Below are 22,835 nucleotides of genomic sequence, written 5' to 3'. Positions count from 1 at the left end.
ATCTCCTTTGAGTTATATGGTCAGAAGAAGACACAATTCTCAGAAGAATAAAAGCTTCAGAAAGGCTGGAAGATGAATATAATAAATTCTATGATTGTGCTGAAAGGAATAAGACAAGAAAAAGTTATGGGTGTGAAAATGATTAAAATATATTATGTAGGTGTATAAACTGTCAAAATTAAAAAAATACAACAAAATGAAATAAAAATTCCATAATTTAGTTATGTTGAATAAGCTTCAATACCTACTACCTTCGTACACAGAAACATTTAAATTCTCTCTTTTCTATTCTCTCTCTGCCTTCTCTGCTCTCCAGCTTTAGATCCAGCTAAGGATCCATGCTTAAAGATCAAGTGCAGCCGCCACAAAGTCTGCATCACTCAAGATGCTCAGACTGCTCTCTGCATCAGTCACAGGAGACTATCACACAGGTAAACAATTTGAAATGAAAACCTACGAATAGAGTATTAATATTTGCTACAGTCTGAATATTTATCAGTGTTTTGATTCTTGATAAAGATATTTATTTAAAGGGCTCCAGAATTTTTTGTAGTATAGTCATGAGAGAAATGGGTTAAATATTCTTACCAATTAGAATTCCTAGGGATTAGGTAGTTTTAAATCTAAATTACACAATGCTGACTTTGTAAAGATTGAGTTAAAATGTGTTTTCTGAGTAACTGTAATTTACTCTTTATAATACCTCTGTAAGTAAAGTACATTGAAACCTTAAAACTAGACCATTCTGTCAGTTAAAGATAGTTTATTGACTTGGGGTGGGGCCTGCTGGAGATAACTCTGAGAACAGAGACCAGTTCCTGGTTATAAAAACCCTAACAATTTTATTGGTTTGTTAACAATGGGAGGTGACAAGTGAACCAGAACAGCCTGATAGAATAGCGATTTTGATCTATTGCAGGCTGTTTGGGTTGATAAGGAACCAGATGTTTTTTGTCTAAGATAGTTGACTATGGGCTTAGATAAGGTAGGTAGTGGCTTTCCTGATAAATAGAAAAGTGCCTGATCCCCTCTGTATGGTGTGAATACCATTGGTGAATAACGAAGCTGCTTTTAGCCTATAGCAGAGCAGGGCAGAACAGAGGGAGGCGAGGAAAGCTCCACTGAATGTTGGGAGAATGAAGGCAGGGTTTGGAGAAAAGCCTTGGTGCTGGCACCAGAGACAGACATGACAGAATCTTGCTGGTAGGCCATGAGCCTTATGATAAAATACAAAATAACAGAAATGGTTTAAATTAAGTTGCAAAAGCTAGCCAATAAGAAGTTAGAGCTAATAGGCCAAGCAGTGATTTAATTAATAGAGTTTCTGTGTGGTTATTTTGGGAGTCTGGGTGGCAGGGAAATGAACAAGTGGCCTCCTATTACAAATTGGCACTTCAATGTGGTTAACTAAATCCATGTAAAATCTCCATAGCAATACTCTGTTTACCAGTCAGATGTCTGGCTGACTTTGGGCTAGGCTCTCAAGTATGCCATTGTCAGCAGCACTGCCATTTTTGAATGTAACTTCCTCTACTTACTCTTGCTTATAAATCTCAGTTTATGACAAAGTTAAGTATAAAGAAAAAGAATAGTTTGCGAATAGTTATGGAAGAATATTAGAAAGGCTACTGTGGAGATTTTGGAGCCTATTAAAGAACACTTCTTTAAGAATCACTCCTACTGATGGTGTACTTGTAGCTATACCCCCAAGCAGGCAAATATTTGCAGACCCAGACTGGGTTATATAAATCCTTTGATCCCTTTGGTCACAGTTATCATTATACCTGTAGAGTTGGCTCTACTTTGAAAAGTCATCCATTTACAAATAGCCTATGCGACGTGGTGCCAAGATTTGAGGACTGGAAGTCACCATAATCACAAAAGAACTAAACAGAAAAAAAGGAATATATAACATGTCTTACACCCAATGAATCCTATTTGCATCCTTCTTTTTTAAAATGGGAATAGTTTATGTATTATCTTTAAATGAAATTAGGAACATTGCTATTCTCATATGATAGGTGAAATATTTGGCTTTAGTAGACTTGCATACAAATATATTAAAGACACAGGTCTCTTATCCCAAGTACTTGAGAGGTGTGGCAGAAGAAACATAAATTGTTTACTTGACTAGAGTAAAAATGGAGTTCAAGTCCAGCTTTGACAACTTATTAAGACACCATCCAGATTAAAAGATAAAAGAAAGACTAGAACCAGAATTTGTTTGGGTATGTAACTAGGCAGCATGAAAAATAATAGCAATAAAAAGACACACCAAGAGATGGTGAAAAGAGCACATTAGAGAATAAAAATGGGTTATATGTACATCAAAGAGAAAATATTTATTTTTAAGTAATACTCATCATTAATATAAAGATATGAAGTCTTTTATACACTGAATATATTAGAAATTTTATTATTAAAATCTGTAGTGATAGATAGTTAGAGTCAAGGTAGATGGAAACAACCCAGACCAAATACAAAATATCTGTAAATCTCATAGTATACCTTGAAGTATATGTATGTCATTATGGTGGAGTGTTGGCAATAATTAAAGAGACAGTTTTTAAAATTTTGAAATCACATGTGTGCTAGAGAAATTCACAAAATGACAGAACAGAGTTACCAGTAACATATTGCCTGTCCATCATGATTTTTGTGTTTTATTAATAGAGGAATGGCAATGCCCTAGGCTGGACATTGTGTTATTAACCTATTTCCTTAGGATCCTAAAGATATGCCAAATTTTCTGAAACTTTTTTGTTTCATCTTCTCAGTTTAAAATACTAGTATTTGATGTGTGAAATTGGGAGTAGAATGAAGAGTTTGACTTGAGGGATCAGTAAGCAAGAGGTCTCAAAATGCCTTCAAATGCAATTCAGCACCTACCTTGCAGAGATTGAATCAAATCATTTACTTATAAGCAAAAATTAGGCCTGAAGACACATCTCAGTAACTAGGAGTATTTGCTGTTGTTTCATTGAACCCAAGTTTTGTTTTCAGCACCCCACATGGGGCAGCTAACACCTGTAACTGCATTTCCAGGGATTTTAATAACCATTTCTGGTCTGTGTAGGCACTGAATTTACATGCTATACATACACAAAATTCAGTGACATAAATATACATGTGATATTAATTAATTAAATATTCTTTATAAATTCCACAAAACGTAGTATGTTTCCAACCAAAAAAAAAATCAAACTTTTAAAAGGACTCATTGATACTTTCTTTCTGATTTCATAAACCTCAGTAAAACCTTGATTTGTATTTGCTGATATCAATGCCTAAGCTTATCAATAACCATGCTACCTCACTGTGAACACCTAACATTAGGCCCAAGGAGATGACTTAGCAAGTAAAGGCATTTATCACTAAGCCCAAAGACCTGAGTTGGATTCTCCAAACCAGCAATATGGGAGTAAAGAACTGAGCCTTGTAAGATGTCCTCTGATTTCCATTCATGTTCCATGACTGTCACATACCTCTCTTCCACCACACACACAAGATGAATGAATATGTATATAAATAAATGATTTTAGAAGATTATGGACTAAAAGAAACTTCCTATTTAATTGTCCGATGCTAAGGATAGTCAGAGACCAATAACCTAAATATTCACAGTGCAAGAAGCTATTGCAATAAGCTAAATATTCACAGTGAAAGAAGCTATTGAGCCACACCTTGATCACAGAAACAGCAGCAGCATTCCTTTAATGACCCTTGGAGTGACAAAGATCTATAGGTTTTAAATTGGCTGGTTTTAATGTTTTATATAAACTGTATTTGGTTCTATTTTTTTCTGATAGGAACTATTTATAATGGTGCACTGAATAAAATCTATATCCAATAAATAAAAAGTTGATATTAGTATTTTATGTGGTTTGTTTGCTTTGAGAAGTCAGCATAAATTGTGTACTTACACAGCCCTGTAGGAAGTAGAACTTTGGCATGCACCCTGATCTATGACAATAGCTAATATAAAAAACATGTTACATTTGGAGGATGTGAACATCTTAAGTTAGAAGAGTGAAATCAATTAAATAAAAACTAATTTAATTATTATATTGATTTACTTATATTAGAACACTAAAAAGAAATGGATGCCACTGTCTGCAGCTTCAAGTGCTAGGAGAGTCTTGTTACTCAAGATGCTTTCTTAAATCTTCCTCCCTAAACTAAACATTACATACAACCTCTTCCTTAGAACTTTGAACTTCTTGTTACTTAATCACAGTAAATTATCTCATTCAAGAGCTCATTAGTTGACTGGACATTTTATGAACTTGGCCTCTTTGTCCCTCCAATATTGTAGACCCAAGTCGTATGGACTGGTAGATTCACATTTTTTAATAGAGTGCAATGACTATTATTTATAGTTCATTCAGTGTTGTAGTTTCATCAACTGCAAGAGTCATTCTAGGTATATTGTGTCCATGAATTCAAGAATATTCTCTAAAAGCAAGTTCAGGATTTGCATGGGGGGGTTGGGGAATTGACATATACTTTTTAAAAATGTTGGGGGAAAGAATACATGTAGGACTTAACAAAAAAGCTGTAAATACACAAGTTGGAAGGTGTCTGCTATTTTTAAATTGTAAGTTTGTATATTGGATTTGTAAGTAGAAAAAAAATAATAAATTTGCTCTATCTTGGTGGCATAAAAATCACAAAATCAGAGAGATCGATCATATGATGGCATATCTTACTAGATATTTATCTTTAGCTTTAATTTCATCTGCTAGCATAGAGTATGATGTAAAATGTCCAAATATGCCAGGACACAGAAAATATTATTTGGACAATATTTTCAGTGAAATCTTCTGTGGTGAACTGTCCTCAAGTCACCAGAACTAAAGTATTTTCTTGCAAACTTGCCTATAGCAGTATTCATCAGAAAATAAAACACAGTATTTTACTAACTATGAAACCATTAATTGTTACAACACTTCAAATATTTTGATGATTTAATGCAATTGCTGATGGTTTTCTTAGACCTTGACTGTTACACATTTTGTTATCCTTTTTTTTTTATCTTCTGAACTTAGTGTTGTACATTTGCTGACCATGAGTGCCAAGTTCTCTTTATTTTCATGTATTTCAACACTTGGCGTTTCATTCAACTGAGATGGCTGTGTAATAACAGGTTATTAACAATTAACACTGTCTCTAGATCGGTGTTTTGAGTACCAATCAATAAGGGCAATGTTAAGAAGAAAATGTGTAGGTGTTAACAAGTCAGAGAAAAGAAAAAAGATGCAATCAGTACAGGACAGAGTTAGTCATGTTGATTTCTGCCTCTACTCAACACAAGATAAAAAACAAATCAATAAGTAGATGGTTTGGCCTCTTAGTCATTACACACAAAATTTCAAAACCTACTCAAAATGTTGGTTATCAAAAACACCCATCAAGTCAGATGGTGGTGGCACATCCTTTAATCCCAGTCCTAGGGAGGCAGAGGCAGGCAACAGGTAGATCTCTGTGAGTTCAAGGGCTGCCTGGTCTACAAGAGTTAGTACCAGAATAGGGTCCAAAGCTACAAAGAAAGCCTGCCTCAAAAAACAAAACAAACAAACAAAATCTCAAGATATACATTCCAGCAAAAGAATGTAAGTCTTAAAACTCTTTGTGTCAATGATTTATGTTTTGTAATGTCTGTATTTAAGTTGGGACCCACTTTTCTTTAGAGTACCAGTAATTGCCTGATGGAAATTCTTGTATTCCGATTGTTTCACTGTGGGAATATTTTAGATAGAACAATCAACCACAGTGTCCAAATTATAGCAGAGTTGTAAGATATTTGTTTAAATGAGCTGAATATAATTATAACTATTTTAATGTATTTTCTGACACATAAATAAAATGTAACCTTCTGATACTTAATCACATTGAAAGTGCCTCCAAAGAAATTGAATTTAAGTATTTATTTCATGTTTAATATATAAAAACTCTTCTAAATGTTCTACAAATTGGCTTACATTATTTAAATAAAAAGCTAATTCTTATATTGTATACACTTTATTAAAACAGAGACAAATTGAGATATTTCTGGAAGTTTTACTTAACATTATTTAAAGAGATAGAAAATGATAGGCATAAAGATGATAGATTTATAGAAAAATGAGTAGACATAATCTTTGAAAGAGGTAGATATTATATAGTCATTTTATTTTTATAATTACAAATTAACTTTGATTGTTAATATGGTTAAATGTTTCTTTAATTTTATGAGTACCCATCCCTCTATCACTAAGTTATGGTTAATGTATAAATGCTTCATGATTCTTTTAAAGATTAAATATATTAAACAAATTGTCATAGAATAATGATAATGGGTATAAAGTTTATTTATTACTAATTTTAATATTAAAGTTATAGACAAACATTATAGTACCTTCATCCTATCTACTGAGGGTCTGCATAAGTACAAAAGCACACGTCCAGGCATAGTGTACATAATACATTAAATACATTAAATAGGAGTTCAGATGAATTGCAGTTGTTGTGACCAGTTTACCAAATATAGAAGCTGAGACTGAAAATTGATATAGTCTGATTGAGCATAGTCTTACAATATTCATCGGTGATGAGTTGAGCAGTTCCTACCTATAATAAAACCTGGGGTAGAGAGAATTTCCACAATGTTGTAAGTGACAAGCTTAGACACTAAAAATGGGCACCTCAGCTTGATGATATTTAATCATTGTGGTACACCACCATTTAACACTTTATTTAACACTTGGAATTATCCATTCACATTACTTTACAGTCAAGGGTCTATTTCTTTTAAAAATAAACGGAATAGCTATTTTCTACTGTATAATTCCTTAAACATATTTAAACTCCATGTTAAATTTCAGTTATACAGAAAATTCTATTTTACTGACATTACTCTCAGAGGTATATAATATCTGCCAAATTGAGAAGATTTTATGAGAAGAAAATTTAATTAATTAGACCACATAACTTCAACAGTTAAATCAGTTTAGATTTTGACAATTTAGAAATTAAAAAATAGGTTTTCACGTAAAAATGAGTCATACTATAGACTTAATTCTTTAATGAGCAGCATTAAATATCCTTGTGATACATTACCTCATTATCTGATATCCAGGAACTGCATGACCCTTTCTAGCAAGGCCATGGCAACACAGTTAGCTTCCCTCCACTTTTCCTCCATTATCTCATCATAGCAAAATATTATTTCCACAGAGTAATGCTTTACAGCAGAAGGCCGGAGGCAAAATGCTAGCTCACTCTAGCCCAATTCATTTTAACTAAGCAATCATAACCTCTCTCTTTCAACATCTTCCTCTAAAATGTATAAGAGAAAAAAATGAGACCTTCTGATGATCACTATATTCATGTAGACACAGTTAAAAGAGAACATCGCCCATTGTCTTCTTTGGGGTAAATGCAAGAATTAGAAGGGGAAGGCATATAAAAGGAATATTAAAAATTGCTTCCCGGGTGATCTAGTAAATACTTTTAAAGTAAGATAAAGAGAACATCGATGAACATGGCTACCTTTACAAATGTCTTTCAGATGGCTCTGAAGACTACTTAATCAATGTCCTTCAGAGATGAAGATAAAACACTAGATCATTGTACAGTTGCAACCTTAAGGCATATAAAAAGATAAATATGGTTTCCTACATTGTTTCAAAGTCTATGGCCTCTCTTGCATCCCCTTATTTACATTCATACAAGCATTAAAAGTTTGGGTTTGCATATGAGAGAGAATATGCTTTTCTCTTTCTGAGACTGAGTCACTTAACAAAAATTCTTTCCAAATTCACTGTTTCTATTGAAGACCAGCTTTATTGAAGAAACTTGTATGTTCCTGGGTAGGAGTGTGAGGATGGGAATTATTAAGTATAAGGAACAGATATAAGAGACATAAGAGACAGAAGCACAGAACATCATTGAGAGAACATTCAGTGAATACTGAATTCTGAATCTGCCTCGTTTATTTTCCACATGCTTATATATGTCACTCAAAAGGGGTGGAGGGAGGCAACAGACTTCATTAACATGATATAAGGTATAGACTTAAATTCTCCGACCTTTGTTCCAGGTGGAATGGATCCACTTTTATATCCAAAATACTAATAAATCACACCGTAAGTCATAACCTCTTGTTTGTAGCCACATCTCTTGTCAACAACTTTGAAGAGCAAAAATAAGCTCAGACTTTCTGATCTCCAGGCATAGTCAGACAGGTTCACAACTGTAGGACCTCATATGCTTCCCAATTTTAATTTTCTTGACAGCTGAGTAAAATCCTACATAATAAAATGCTCCCATGTTTTCATTATCCACTCTTCTGTTGATAGATACAATGTAGGATTCATTTCTTTGCTATTGTGAATAGTGTTGTAATAAATATAAATGTGTGTCTCTTTGCTAGCTGAGGCATAAGACATTCTGATCTGAAAAGTCATGAAAGGCCATTCAAATCTACATTGTCTACACCAATTTATGCTCCCATCAGCAAGGGTCAAGGATTCCTCTTTCTCCACAGTTTTAATTTGGTTACTACCTTTGTGTTCTTTATCAAGGCTATTATCACTGAGAGAAGATTAAATCTCTGTTTTTAATTGCTTCAGCTTGTAAGGATCCTGAAATAAAAAAGAAAAGAAATGTTTGACTGTTTTGTGTTAATTTTTAATTATGATGAATCCATGCACCTAACAAAATTAATCAAACAAGGTGAAGCTACAAAACATGGAAAAACAGAGATGATGCTGGGTTAATGATGATGAGGAAGCATACACTCAAACTGATTAAGTCATTATACAAAGAAAAGTGTGACTCAGTAGTCATGGCTGATATCATGGTTTGAATTATGTGTTTTCCTTCAATACTATTCTTTTCCTACATTTCTTTTATATATTTATATCTTTTTAATTTCTATAATATGAAAGTTTTGCCTGCATGAATGCCTTTTTGCATGTGTACCTGCTCCCTGTGGAAGTCAGAAAGGGCAGCAGATTATTGTGACCAAATTGAAACCCCCAGAGAGACCACCAGAATGCAGTCAAGTCCAGAATACAAAAGCAAGGTTTATGCTTTACAGCTAGCTGGGAATTCTTTTCTTACAGGTGGTTAGCTGGTAGGAACATTTTGTGGTTTAACTTTTGCAGAGGTTCCTGTTTTCAACTAGCTCTTGATGTTGCATAGTTTCATGAATGCAGTGCCTTAACCAGCTACTGATCAAGCAAGTTTTCTAAAATTTTCCATGTCCTTATAAGACTCTCTGGAACAGGAGTTAGAGACAGCTGTGTATTGTGAGAGGCCACTCACTGGTTCCCAGCTGCTTAGCCCCAAAATAATCACACAAAAACTGTATTAATTAAATCACTGCTTGGCCCATTAGTTCTAGCTTCTTATTGGCTATCTCTTACATACTAATTTAACCCATTTCTATTAATTTGAGTATCAGCATGTGGCAGTGGCTTACTGGCAAAGTTCTGGCATCTGTCTTCAAGAGGGCTACATGGCTTTTCTCTGACTCGGCCTTTTTTCTCCCAGAATTAGGCTTAGATTTTCCCCACCTAGCTCTGTTTCCCTATAATTCTGCTATGGGTCCAAAGCAGTTCCTTTATTTGTCGATGGTAATCACAGCACACAGAGGAAATTCCCACATCAGCTGTGAGCCACTGTATGGGTACGAGAAATCAAACCTTGGTCTTCTTCAAGAGCAACTTCTCCAAAAGCTCCACCCCCATTTTTATGTTTCTATTACATTATTCTCATCTATAATAAAATATTTGCACTTCTATATTGACAACTGTATGAGTTATCAATAATTTCATAAAAACATTTAACCAGAGAAGCATAATAAAAGTACTTACAAAATGGAAAGTGTGTGCTACATACATTAAAATAAAATAGTATTAAAATATACAATACTCAATTTGGTTTGGTTGAAACTGTGTATGTGTGATCAACATTGACAGTGCTGATTTCTGGATAGTACATATTGTTGGACCAATTTTTCATTTTCTTCTCTCTTCCTTAATTTTTAGTATGATTCATTTTTTAGTATTGCTGTGATAAGCTGCTGACAGAAACATGTAAAGAAAAGAAGGATTCATTTTGCCTCATAATTTCAGAGGTGTCAGTCATGGTTGTTTGGCTCCATGCATCTGACATAACGTCACGCTGGAAGTGTGTATGGAAATCTAATATTTAAATCTGGGAAGGTGGAAAGCAGGAATAAGGGGAATAAGAAGAGTCCAGGTGAAGATATAGCACTTTCAGGCACACCCTGTTATCTACCTCCTCCTCTTCCTTCTCCTCCTCCTCCTCCTCCTCCTCCTCCTCCTCCTCCTCCTCCTCCTCCATTTCCTCTTCTTCCTCCCCTCCTTCTCTTCACCACCTCCTAATACTGCTGCCATGCTATGACTCTCATGTCAGAGACCACATGATCTAATTGTCTGTAGAAATATAAGGAGAAATGTTTTGGTTTTATCCATCTATATATTTTTAAAGCAAGTCAATTAAAATTATACACTGCAGACTATCTTTCTCCTTTAGTCTCATATAAATTCATGTATTTTCCAATCTGCCATGTTGAATGTATATGACTACTTTACAATCTGTTTGTTTTTACACTTTAAAAAGTAAAGTTAATAGGTCTATCCTCTATATTATAGGTTCTTTTTATAAAAATGAAAATATGGCTTCATACAGTATTTCTCTCTTTCTTAAGAAAATGAACACAGCAAAATAAAATATAAAACAGAGAAAAGCACAAAAAATACCAATACAAGGCACATATGCATAATTTACATAAAACATAAAATCAGAAATCATTGTTTACAAGCAAAAGACCAGGAAGATGAAAAATGCTCAAAATTCCCAGGAACACCTGTCCAATAATGCCATTGCCAAATGTTATTCAAGAAAATTTGCCACAGACAAAACCCACAGGCCAATCTAATAGATTCTCTCCTGAAGTTCCCTCTTTTCATATGGCCAAATTCATATCCCACTAAAAAATAACTAACCAGCAAAATTTGCTAAGCTACTACTTTGAGGAAATTTAGGACAAAATTTGTTTGCTTATTAACAAAACTTAAAATAATGAAAAATATTAAATAAAAGTTAGATAAGTGAAATCAACTTGTTTTTACATTTTAATTTATGATTATAACATAGTTACATTTCTCCCTCACTTTTCCTTTCTCCAATATCTCCCACATTCCCTTTCTTGCTCTATTTCAGATTCATGACCTTTTTAAATTAATTGTTTATATATATACATATATATGTATATATGTACATATATAAGCTAAATATATCATTAAATTTAGATTTTAAAGTTTAAACATTTGTAAATTCAAATTTAAAATTTTTCATTAACGATCAGGAACAATGTATGATATTCCTCTATACCTAGATCAATGAAGGCCTATTGGGGGCTTTGAGTACCAATCTTAGTACCCCCATCAGGGCTCAGAATAAGATGTTTATGGCAAGTGAACTTCTGAGCACAAAAATAAATAAATAAATAAATAAATAAATAGCCCAGGCCTGTTACTTCTGCATATTCTTTATTTGTGAGGTCAGGGCGAAAATGAAGTGAAGGTTTGTGGAGAAGAATAAGAGGTGATCTCCACAAGGTTTCTAGTTTTTACAAACATAGTTGGAAAATTCCATAGACAAAGACAATGATAATATGTATATCAAAATCACAAAAAGGGCAGGTAAACCCTGACAAAGCTGCACTCTGGAACAGATGACATCACTCAGGAAATAGTCAGTGTCCAAGGGGAAATACCTGACATTACAAACCATTAGAGAAAGTTACTAAAAGTCCTGGAATCCTGAGTTCACCCATTCTCCTCATCCAATCTCTTTTATGATAACCAGGTTTTGGAACACCCAGATTTGGTTTTTGGCAAAGGTGGAGCACGCTACCTTCTTACTTAGTGCCTGTCTTCTTTAGACATTTCTATGTGGTCTGTTAGCAGGTAATTTCATGGGATTATGTCTATAAAAATTTGACCGTTAGAACAAGGAATGAATGTTATCATTCTAAGGCCTCATAGTGTTGGGGAATGGAAAGGTCTTTCTACCGTCCTTGCACTGTAAGGTATTTTGTAGTGAATCCCATTTTGAAGGGAGAAACATGGTCTCACAAGGTTTCCACAGATATGACAGCAACTGTTTCAAAACACAATTGTTCCCAAAGCTCTGCTAACAGAGTGCTCTATAAATTGTACACTGTGGGTCTGCCTTTATGAATCTTTCAGCTATACAGTTACTGTATAGTCTTGTGGGCTCCAACAAATGCCACTCACACCCTGACAGAGATATATAGCATGTATATATAAACAATATAGCAGATAAATAAAAATACATGCATAATAGCAGAAAATAAAATACAAATAGGAAGGCTTTATATACATTATTTTGCTTCGTTATTAACTAAATACTCTTTGAATATTTGAAGTTCATCGAATCCACCAATAAATTCATTACCTGATTTTTTTTTCAGAGATGAGAACCTGTGTTTGGTAGGGCAAGTGCTCTACCAATGGGCTAAGTCCCCAACCCCATTGATTACATATTTTTGCTAATGATTTAGTTATGAAATATCCTGTTGGCAGAGATTAGTACTTCTGATAATCTTCAGTATGTTCATTTGTATAAATGCATATTGTTTCCATAAGTCTTTAAAGGTCAGATTGCTTAGTCAAAAAGCAAATATGCATATTTTGATTGACAATATCAAAGATTTTCTAGAGAGACAGGACCAGTTCCTCTACTGCAAGCAACCTATGTTTATACTACTTCCAGTTCAGCAACACTGTGTGTCAGTATTTGTAATTGTGGGCTTTGCTTCTTATGGTTCCGGATAGAATCATTTCAGTTATTCTCCACCTGAGTTATAGCCTGTGTTTGTATACATGTCTTCCATTTTGGAGGAGCAGAGACATAGCTCTGGTGGTTTACATTAACCGTAATCTCAGAATGCATCATGATGCATAAAGCTTAAAGAAGTGTAGACAATGAAAAGATATCTGTTATATTTTTTCGGAACATTTTTGAAGCTGAAACATTTATTCTTTAGAAAACAGGATTATTGGTACAAGATAAGATTTAATAAAATGCCCCTACTGTGGGAAAGATTATTAGATCTTAAACCTGCAACAAGATGTAAATAATTTGCTCACTTTCAATATTTTAATCTATTGTTTGTAAAGCAGATGATATTTATGGGCATTTCTAGTAAAGAACCTAATTGCTGTTTTACATATTTCTGGTTTTGGTTAATCTCTTCATCCAGTGAATTTTTCTTATTCTTTTCTCTCCAGGTAACCAATTATATTGCTTAGTGTAAAGGGAAATTTGATATTATTATTTTAATACTCTGATTTCTTACAAGCAATTGGAAGAATCATTATAATAATTCAGTTAATGAATTCATTTTACATTGATCATGTCTTTGATAATAAAAATCCACCATATCTATTTTAAAAGTAATTTTTAAAGTATAAAATATTTTGATAAAATTAAACTTCCTGATCATTATGTTTTGACCAAAATACAGTAATATCTGGATAACTAGCATTAAGGGTTAGAGTTTGTAAACTTTTAAAACTTCTCTAAAGCCTCTTTCCGTACCTATGACTAATGAAGAAAAATAACTTAGAAATATGGAGTTTCTGGAATTTTGTTATATTTTATTCTGACTAATGTTTCTTTTCCCACTTTCCTATTTTGACTTCCTTTTTTTCTTTAAATTCTCTTTAATACCTTTAGAAGCATATTTCACATCAGGCTTACTTAATTTTAAAATATAAAAGTTGGTTTGCTTATTATTTTATTTGATACTCACTCTGTAATTCTGAACCATATATATTTCATATATATGATGTATCTCATATACATCAACATTTCTTTATGAACACAGCTAGTTATGGAATAGAAGCAGTAGGAGGGACCTGTTTTTAAAAGTTTCTGTCAGACATGTTCTTTATAATTCAGGTGCTTTGTGTTATGTTTAGCCACAACATAGCTGACAATTCCGGGTTCCAGGTCCATGCATGTGCGGACAGGCCCTCAGGCATGACCCATGTGCAGCATGGTTGTATCACCTACATATGACGCAATTGTGTGAGCTCTTGCATGCATGTGTGAGCTCCATCATCTGCCTATGGTATATCTGTGTCATCCCCCTGTGCACATGCACTAGGCAGACTTTAAAAGCTGGACATGCCATCTTCAGCCTTCTCTCTCTCTTTGCACACTGACCTCAAAAGGCCTGTAGACCCCCACTAGTAAACACCTAAGCAGGTTTCTCCTGTGTTCCGTGTTTCCTTCTCACTCACTCCAGGTAACTTTATTTGCCTACTAACTTTTACATCATTAGCCACAAGCCTGAAAAAATAATAAATCTGACATCTTCCTGAGGTCATGTGATGAGTTTTCTCCTATCAAATTGCAATAGGATGTTTCTCACTTAAGACTTCATATGGATAAGCTATGAATGCTATTTTAGATACAAGACATGGAGTAATTATCGTGGAACTAAGTAGAAATTTGCTGTATTCTAAAGTATATTAACAGTGTTAGAAAATTCCATCCAAGTAGCTGATGTAAAGAAAAGAGTGGAGAGGAGGGGAGGGGAGGGGAGAAGAAGGAAGGAGAGGGGAGGGAAGGGAAAAAAAGATAAGCTATTAACTTTCATACCATGCTATGGACCATGCATACTGACTGTTTGGGAGGTAACCAACTGTTAAAACAAGCAGACAAACAAAGAAGTGAATAAATAAATAAGGAATGTATATCTAGTAATATAAGCCTGGTCAAAATCCTGTAGCTGGAGACCCTATAAACCCTAAAGTGGAAGTTTTGCTAAATTGTCACATAGTCAAACTTCCTTCTAAGTGGTTATGTTTCTATGACAAGATTTGAGTAGTTTGCAGGCTTGGAGAGAGGAGTTCTTCCTTTTGCAGTGGGTGAGAGTTAATGCATAGACTCATAATTAGCCCATTTTAGAGTGCTCAGATCTAAATGGCACATTTGTATCATGAGAATTAGGGACCAAGAAACATAAAACTGTGGAAGAAAAAGATTAAAAAGGAGGAGGATAGGAAGAGAATCTATAATCCTGTCTTCTGGATATGCCAGGGCCACTGAAAACATGGTCACACAGCAGCTCTGATTACCATCAGTTGATCTGTACAGACACACAAAAAGACAAGGAAGTAAAAAAGGTACTAGCTGGAAACAAAAGTGAGTCATCAGGAGTAGGAAGAGGGTGTTTATGGTCACAGTATTCTCTGCGTGTTTTTGAAAATGTCAAAATAAAAAAATAGGTTTGACTGGTAGCCCCCCCCCTTTTCTCCCTATGAGATAATGAATGCAAAGTGAGCGATTCTGATATTCTAGAGGACATCATAGAAGGATGATGTCATAGAATATAAAAACTATGTTTATGAGAGTAGGAAAGGTAGCTAAACAGTTAAAAGCACCGGCTGATCTTCTATAGAATCTGAGTTCAATTCCCAGCACATACTTGTGTTGGGTATCTCATAACTGCCTGCAACTTTGGCTCTGTGAGATAGTGTATCCCATTCAGGATTTTGCAGATACCTGACTTTGCTTATATCTTCTTACACACAGATACTTGCATGTACACATAAAGATAAAATAAACCTTCAAAAAGAAATGGATTGCTAGAGTTACGTAAGCTCATTGCCTGAACAGCAGCAGCAACACATTGTATGAAAGAAAAAGTGCTTCTCTTAAGACCATGACAATTTTAAACATTAGGTGTAACATGCATTTTCCTTCATAATAGAATAGCTTTGGTCAAAAGCAGTTTGGGAGAGAAAGAGTCCGTTTGACTCATATTTCCAGACTGCAGTCCTCACTGAAGGAAGCCAGGGCAGGAACTCAAGCAGGCACTTGAGATGAAAATCATGAAGGAATGCTACTTGCAGGTTCATGCTTAACTAACTTTCTTCTGCAGACAGAATCCCCTGCCCAGGGAATGGTACCACCCACAGTGGACTGGATCCTTCTATATCAATTAACAACAAGGATATGCCCACAGACCAGTCTGACTTTGGCAATTCCTCAGGTGAGACTGTGTTATTAGGTGACTCTAAGCTGCATCAAACTGGCAGTTAAAGCTAACTAGGGTACCATCCAAGCCTTCATTCAAACGGGAACACAAAACTTACAGAACACCAACGTCAGGAAAGGAGTCTAGTTGCTGGAGCAAGAGCCGGAACCAAGAGCAGGAACCAAGAGGGCAAGCCAAGGCTTGCCGCTCTTTTTAAAAGTGAAATAGACCACACCCCAGTGGGCTGGTATTTCAGCGGCTATTGGCTGAAGGAGTGGAAGGTGCTCCCACAGCACTAGCTAAAGAAACAGCTGGCCCAATGTGGACCTGGAAGAAACAGTGAGAAAGAACCTGGTCCTGTATAGATAACATTGTGCTAATGTGTCAAAATGCATGTATTAGGGAACATAAAATCATAATTAAAATACCTGGTTCCTAAAAAAAAAAAAAAGAATAGCTTTGGATCCATTAATTATTTTGAGAAATGCAAAAATAGTAGAAAGACGACTAAGATATGTGATAGAGTTGTAGCAACCTTTTACAAAAAATTATCTTGTTAGAAATAGAGGACAAAGTGACAGAAAAATCTTGGGGCCTGATATGAGTGTGAAAGAATGTTTCTATGATTGTCATTTCAAAATACAACAGAGATCAAACACCACAAAGACATTCTAAATGCCTTCTTTTTTTCTTTGTTGTAAAATTACAGTACATATGAGACAAGAATCATAAATGAGTTATTGGATATTTGTAGAACATGATTCCAGGTCATGGAATTCTACTGACCTTGGTATGACTTAATATATTATAAAGACTTTATAAACAACTCTATGCAAGTTCCATTGCTTTAAAAATCAATCAATCAATCAATCAATATAAGTTCAAACAGTTTAAATATGTCATATTTTTAGGCATTCACATGATATTGACAAAATGCAAGTTGCTTATTTATTTGCAGGAAGAATCAATCCTTTATGTCAGGCACTTTCTCCTGCTTTAGAAGTAAATTAATGGGTGCAAATATATGATTCTGGTATAAATAAATGTGCTGTATTCTTCAGAGAAAATTTTATTTTATATTTTATTCCAGATATAAGGGAATGAGCTATGATTTGACAGTAAGCAGGATCCTAAGGCTGAAAGAGGAATACTAACATCTAAGTGCTTATCACAGATCACTTAAAACTATGTAGGCACTTTGTTCTCTCACTTGCTAGATCTTCATTTTCCAGATTATATAAACAATATAATTATTATGTAACAAAGGGGTTTTAAGATTAGACCTCCTGAATTTAAAGCCCATTATTTGCCACTAATTTACAGAGTTATCAGTTTAATTGATAGTCATCAATTAAACATCAGCATCTGTTTTGTATGCTCTTATGATTTTTAATGTTAGCAAAACCGCTGGTAGTTCTCCTCAGTCTATTTATATTGACTAATCCCTAATTTATATTCTGGACCCTAACCCCATAATTTTTTCCTCTATATAACCCTTGATTTAAGAATTACTGTTTTATGTAATATCTTCAGGTTCTGTATATGCTACATAATTTCTTTAAATCTATAAGTAAATTCATTTCCAAAATGATATTCAAAAGCAAACAGACACATAAGACACATAAGCAAAAGCATAAAAATTAACAGGGAAATTATAAAATCCAAGGCAAATCTCCAGTGATTCAGAACTGTTCTTCTAGGTGTATAGGAGTCCATTGACACATTTAGTCTTTTGGTTGGGGCACAGGCTTTTTCGTGCACCTACATCTGTACAATTTTTCCATTTCCCTTATAATGAAGTCATTTTATTTTAAAATATAATTTTGTATGTCTTTTCTTCTCCATTTGTGCCTGAGGTATCATGTTTAATAATTCCACTCCCATTTGCAGACATATCTCTTTAACACATTTATTTTCCATTTACTTTTAGATTTCTAACCATGAATCACCCAAACAAAAATCCTAAATGTTATCTGATTTTGCTGTAATTGAAGACTTTGCTTTACTAATTACACTGAATAAGTACAGCAACACTTGGGTATTTTGCAGTGAAAGCACTTTTATGTAGGGATTTCATGATTTTGTGTTGGCAAGTTCATCAACTAGTCTTTGCTTCTTTTCTTACTTTAGCTTTCTTTTATATGCATTGATTTATAAATCATTCACCAATAAAGACATAACTTGAATTCTTACAGTGAAATGATCATTCATAAAAAATCACACAGATTAGAGTTACATGAAAACTATTTCAAAATCTCTCATTTTATATTAAACAAAGAAATAAATGAGCCACAGAACAATTTAAAAAAATTAGAATTTAAAAATAATAACTCTCAAACAAATATACATCCAACTGAGAGAAAGCTGAATGGGATTGCTTGAGGAAGTTTTCTTATAATCCATATCATAAGAGAAATTCCCCGAGTAAAAAGAAGTATTGTTAAATACTAGAAGATATATAATCCAAGTCAGGGGACAGAATAAATCCAGAGAGATTTATTTGGATCATGTTCATAAAACCAACAAAAAAGGCCAGTGACAGATAGAAAGATATCAAGTCTAAAAACTGCAATAGTCAATTTTTATAATCTTTGAAGTCACATAAGAATTTTAGATTTTCAGCTGAGATTAACTGTGAAGTGGGTGTGGTTAAAAGTGAAATGGAAATGTATTTTATTTTGGAAATTTTACTTCAACTCGAGGAAGAAAAATGAAAATATCAATGTGGCTAGTGAGAAAGTGGGGCAGCCAGAAAAGTGGGTACAGAAACTCTTGAGTACATAATAAAGTGTAGTGCAGGATAGTGCTGAGATACAGTACTACACAGGAAATATCTGCAAAGTGAAGTACATGCTCTACTGTGTTTGTCAGTTATATTATTTTGGATAAAAAGATAGAGATAGCGGGTAAATAGATGATAGATAGAGGTAGATAGATAAAGTGGTAGAGGTAGATAAAAAGAAAGTAATGAAACAAAGAGATAAATAGCAAAAGAAAGGATGGAAAAAAGATAAAGAGAGATGATAGATATAAATAGATATATAAGAGGAAGGAAGGATGGATGGATAGATAGATAGATAGATAGATAGATTGAAAACTACAAAAGGTATATGTGAATCTCTGATATATAATTATAAGCTGATTTGCTGCAATAAAGGAATATTGTTTTCTTTATTATCCTAGACACATTCTTGTCTTTTGCTTCCTGTCTAGATCTCTTTAACTGATGATGTGGTTTCTCTACCTCTGTTCTTACTGATTGTTCTTAATTGTGCACAACTTTCATAATGATAAAATATCACGTTTTATAAAATTGTACAGTAATTGAAATTATACCCTACTTGTAGATATTCAAACCAAATTGTAGGAAAGTTTCAGATTTTGAATCTAATCTGAATATTCAGACAAGGGACATTGTACAAGGAATATCTGGCAAGGCAAAATGGAAACAAATGAGATCTTCCATATCAAATCCATTAGTAAAATAGATTAACATTATGCTTTGTTTGCAAAACCCATTTTCATTCAAATCAAATGATTAACTTGTATCCTCCCTGCACATTTGCTCTGTCTTTCTCCTTCTCCCTCTTTCTTTTGAGATGAAGAAAGTTTGCCTGACCAAAGAAAAGAGACCATGCTAGAAAAGGCTGTATATGGTGTGAAATAGGTAAATGTGCCACATCTTCCTTATTAAGCTAAAGAAACTATGAGAAACACCTCAAAGTTCTTGAGAACCAAACCTTGTTCACATTTCACTGTGAGTTATCATTTCTTGCAGCGGTTTGTCTTTGACCCAAAGATCAATAACAACATGCCTTAATGCTGTGTTAATTGGTTTTATATACTTAGGAAAATGAAGAAATTAACTCTGAAATTCTTTTTTGGTTGTTGTTTTAGGATTTTTCCCTCAAATTCCTAATTCTATAGATTTTGACATATGAGTATCAGAAAGAAAGAAAAAAGAAAAAGAATAAAGATGTACTTTTAGAGCACAGGCAAGGAAAAATCTAACACCAGCCTAAACATTTACTTTGCATGGTTCTACTAAACTAAGATGGAAATTTTGATAATCTAGTGTTTGGAAAATTAAACTACACTTTTCCATTTATTGTTATGAGATATCTCCTTATACTGCTTAGCCTCATCTAATAAGCCACATGACCAAACTTAATTTTAACATTATATCATGAAAATATGATGATCCACCTCTAAAACATGATAGTTCTAATGTTAACCTAAATGTAGGGAAATCTGATACATAATTGTTTTTCAATATTGTTAAAACATTGTAAAATTATAGATGAGTATACAAGAATTTTCATCATTCCAAGCGAATTTGCATTTATCACAATCTAATATTGACAGCATTGGGACTTGAATATTTTCTTGAAATGAATTTATTTCTTGAAGCATTTTATTAACAGTTCCATACATGTAGGTTATTTTAATCATTGTACACTCATTTTTCCCTCTCATTTCCTTCTTCTCTTGCTGAAAGCCTTCTTCCCAACATGCCCCTCTACTTAATGTCTTCTTGTAGCTTGAGATTATTGAGATTTATGAGACTTTTTAGCACAAGCGTAGGTGAAAAGTTATTTATTGAAGTGAGGGCAGCTTATCAGTATCTACACTGAAGGAGAACATGGCATGGCAAGCTTTTCCTCATTTATACGTAAGATCCAGGTGTAGCTGATATTATATACATGTATTCCTACCACTCTGGAAACAAAGGTAAGAGATCTGGAAACAAAGGTAGGAGTTGGAGGGAAACTGATACTTTGTCTAAAAATCTCAGAGATGGGGGAGGAGAGATGGATCAGAAGGAGAGAAAATGAAGAAGGAAAAAGGAGAGAGGGAGAAGGAGACAGTGGGGAGTGAAGGAAGAAGAAGAAGGGGGAGAAAGAAGAGATAAATTTGTGTATATGCCATTTCATTCAATAATGAAATGAGCCATGGATTGATGCCCATGTTTCCAGTATAGTAATGTCTTAGGATTTATATTGCAGAAAAGAGACACCGTGGCATGACCAACTCTCATAGAGAAAAGCATTCAACTGGGACCTGGGAGGAAGCATATCAGCATGCAGATAAGGACTGAAGAACGAGCTGAGCGTTCTATATCAGGATTGGCAGGCAGCAGGAAGAGAATTATATTCTGGGTCAGACTTGAGTTCTAAGATCGCAAAACCACCCTAGTGAGACACTTCTACCAAGGTCACACCCACTCCAACAAACCCATACCTCCTAATAGTGCTCCCCTATGAGCCTATGGAACCATTTTCTTTCAATCTAACACAGATATGTTGTAATGCTGAACTTGTTTTTCTCTTTGTCTGGTCAGATTTAGTTCATATCATAGTAAACACGACAGTTTTGCAAGTATTTTAAAGGGATCTTTATTTTGTTGTTTGTTTCTATGTTCAATTCTTTCTGTGAGGGCATTCTTGTGTTCTTCATTTCAATAAATCTTCAAAACTACATTGTCAGTAGGTGGCTTGAGTTAGAGGGAGCTTTTTTTTATATTAAGTAGATTGTAATGCATGGAAATGATAATGGAATTGTCATTCACAATAAATATTATCCTCTGGGCTACTCCAGAAGCTAAGGAATATCTTTTTGATTATGTAAACATTCCTCAGGCTGTATTCAGAATGTCTCCTACAGATAAATTACCTGTTCTTTCTTCCAAATGAAATTCACTTCAGTTATAAGGGTTATATCATGAACTGAAAAGTTTATCATTAATTTCAAAAATAATTAATTCTCTTCTGGAATACAGTTATTGGTATAATGGTTAATTTTAATGACACTTGAACAAGAATATTACTTGTATTTCACTATTAGTAGTTAATTATGTAGAAAAGAAAACATTGGTGCTAAACTGGAAAAAAGAAAGAATTGTATGCTATTTTCTAAGAAAAAAAAAGATTCTATACACCACACAGGCCTCTGCATTTATGTAAAATCATCTCTGTTGTCCCATTAAACCCAGTTTTGTTATTGCCGTTTTAAGAATATGTCTTTCTTACTTTCTTATTGAGTGAAAGCTGTTGATATGACTTTTTTTGGACCAAGACAGATTTTCTCTGTAGCTTTGGAATCTGTACTGGAAGTAGCTCTTATAGACCAGATTGGGTTCTAATTCACAGAGATCCACCTGTCTCTGCCTCCTAAGTGCTGGGATTAAAGGTATGAACCACCGCCACCCAGCCTGAATTTATGATTTCTTAGAGGTAAAAGATGTAAATAAATAAGCAATGAATACTTTTTAAATACTCTTTAATACAAGGTATTTTACTTTTAAAGCAAATGTGTTCTTCAAGAAAATACCTCAGGATGCATCAAAGAGGATTTAAATGTATGTATCCTTCTAGCATTATATAAATAGCATTTTCTATGTAGAGCTAATGCTGTTTAAGTTATCCTGAATTATTATTTTTAAATATAATTATTTAAATAATGATGAGTATATTGTTAAAAGAAGGTATTAGTCCATATACTCTTTACAGTTTTTCTAAGAGAAACCATCACTTCATTTTACACACTCTTCTAGAATGTTTCATTTTCCTTCTCTTCCTTATTATGTTCAAATAAGTGGAGAAAATATCTTGTACTTCTGATCATATATGATAAGTATCCAAAAATATGCAAAAGATGCTGAAAATAGAAACTCTTAATGAAATACAATATAGTCATGGCTTTCAACAAAACTAATTCTGAAATATAAATATATTATTTTATTATA

The 22,835-nt window shown here is 33.8% G+C and overlaps 1 protein-coding gene across 5 annotated transcripts in view; it reads left to right on the top strand.

The window, feature by feature from the left end:
- The window catches only part of Spock3 (SPARC (osteonectin), cwcv and kazal like domains proteoglycan 3), a 367,429-nt gene that overhangs the window by 176,219 nt on the left and 168,375 nt on the right, over positions 1–22,835 (top strand). For all 5 annotated transcript variants that reach the window (XM_041674838.1, XM_041674837.1, XM_041674836.1 and 2 more), the window contains one exon: positions 317–431. In XM_041674838.1, coding sequence (XP_041530772.1) covers positions 317–431 — 115 coding nt within the window. The remainder of the gene's footprint in view (positions 1–316; positions 432–22,835) is intronic.

The sequence above is a fragment of the Microtus oregoni genome, unplaced genomic scaffold (genome assembly GCF_018167655.1).
Source record: "Microtus oregoni isolate MIOR12 unplaced genomic scaffold, Mior012 000025F_ref0000491, whole genome shotgun sequence".
In the NCBI taxonomy this organism is placed as follows: Eukaryota; Metazoa; Chordata; class Mammalia; order Rodentia; family Cricetidae; genus Microtus; species Microtus oregoni.
This window is presented reverse-complemented; position numbering and strand designations above follow the sequence as displayed.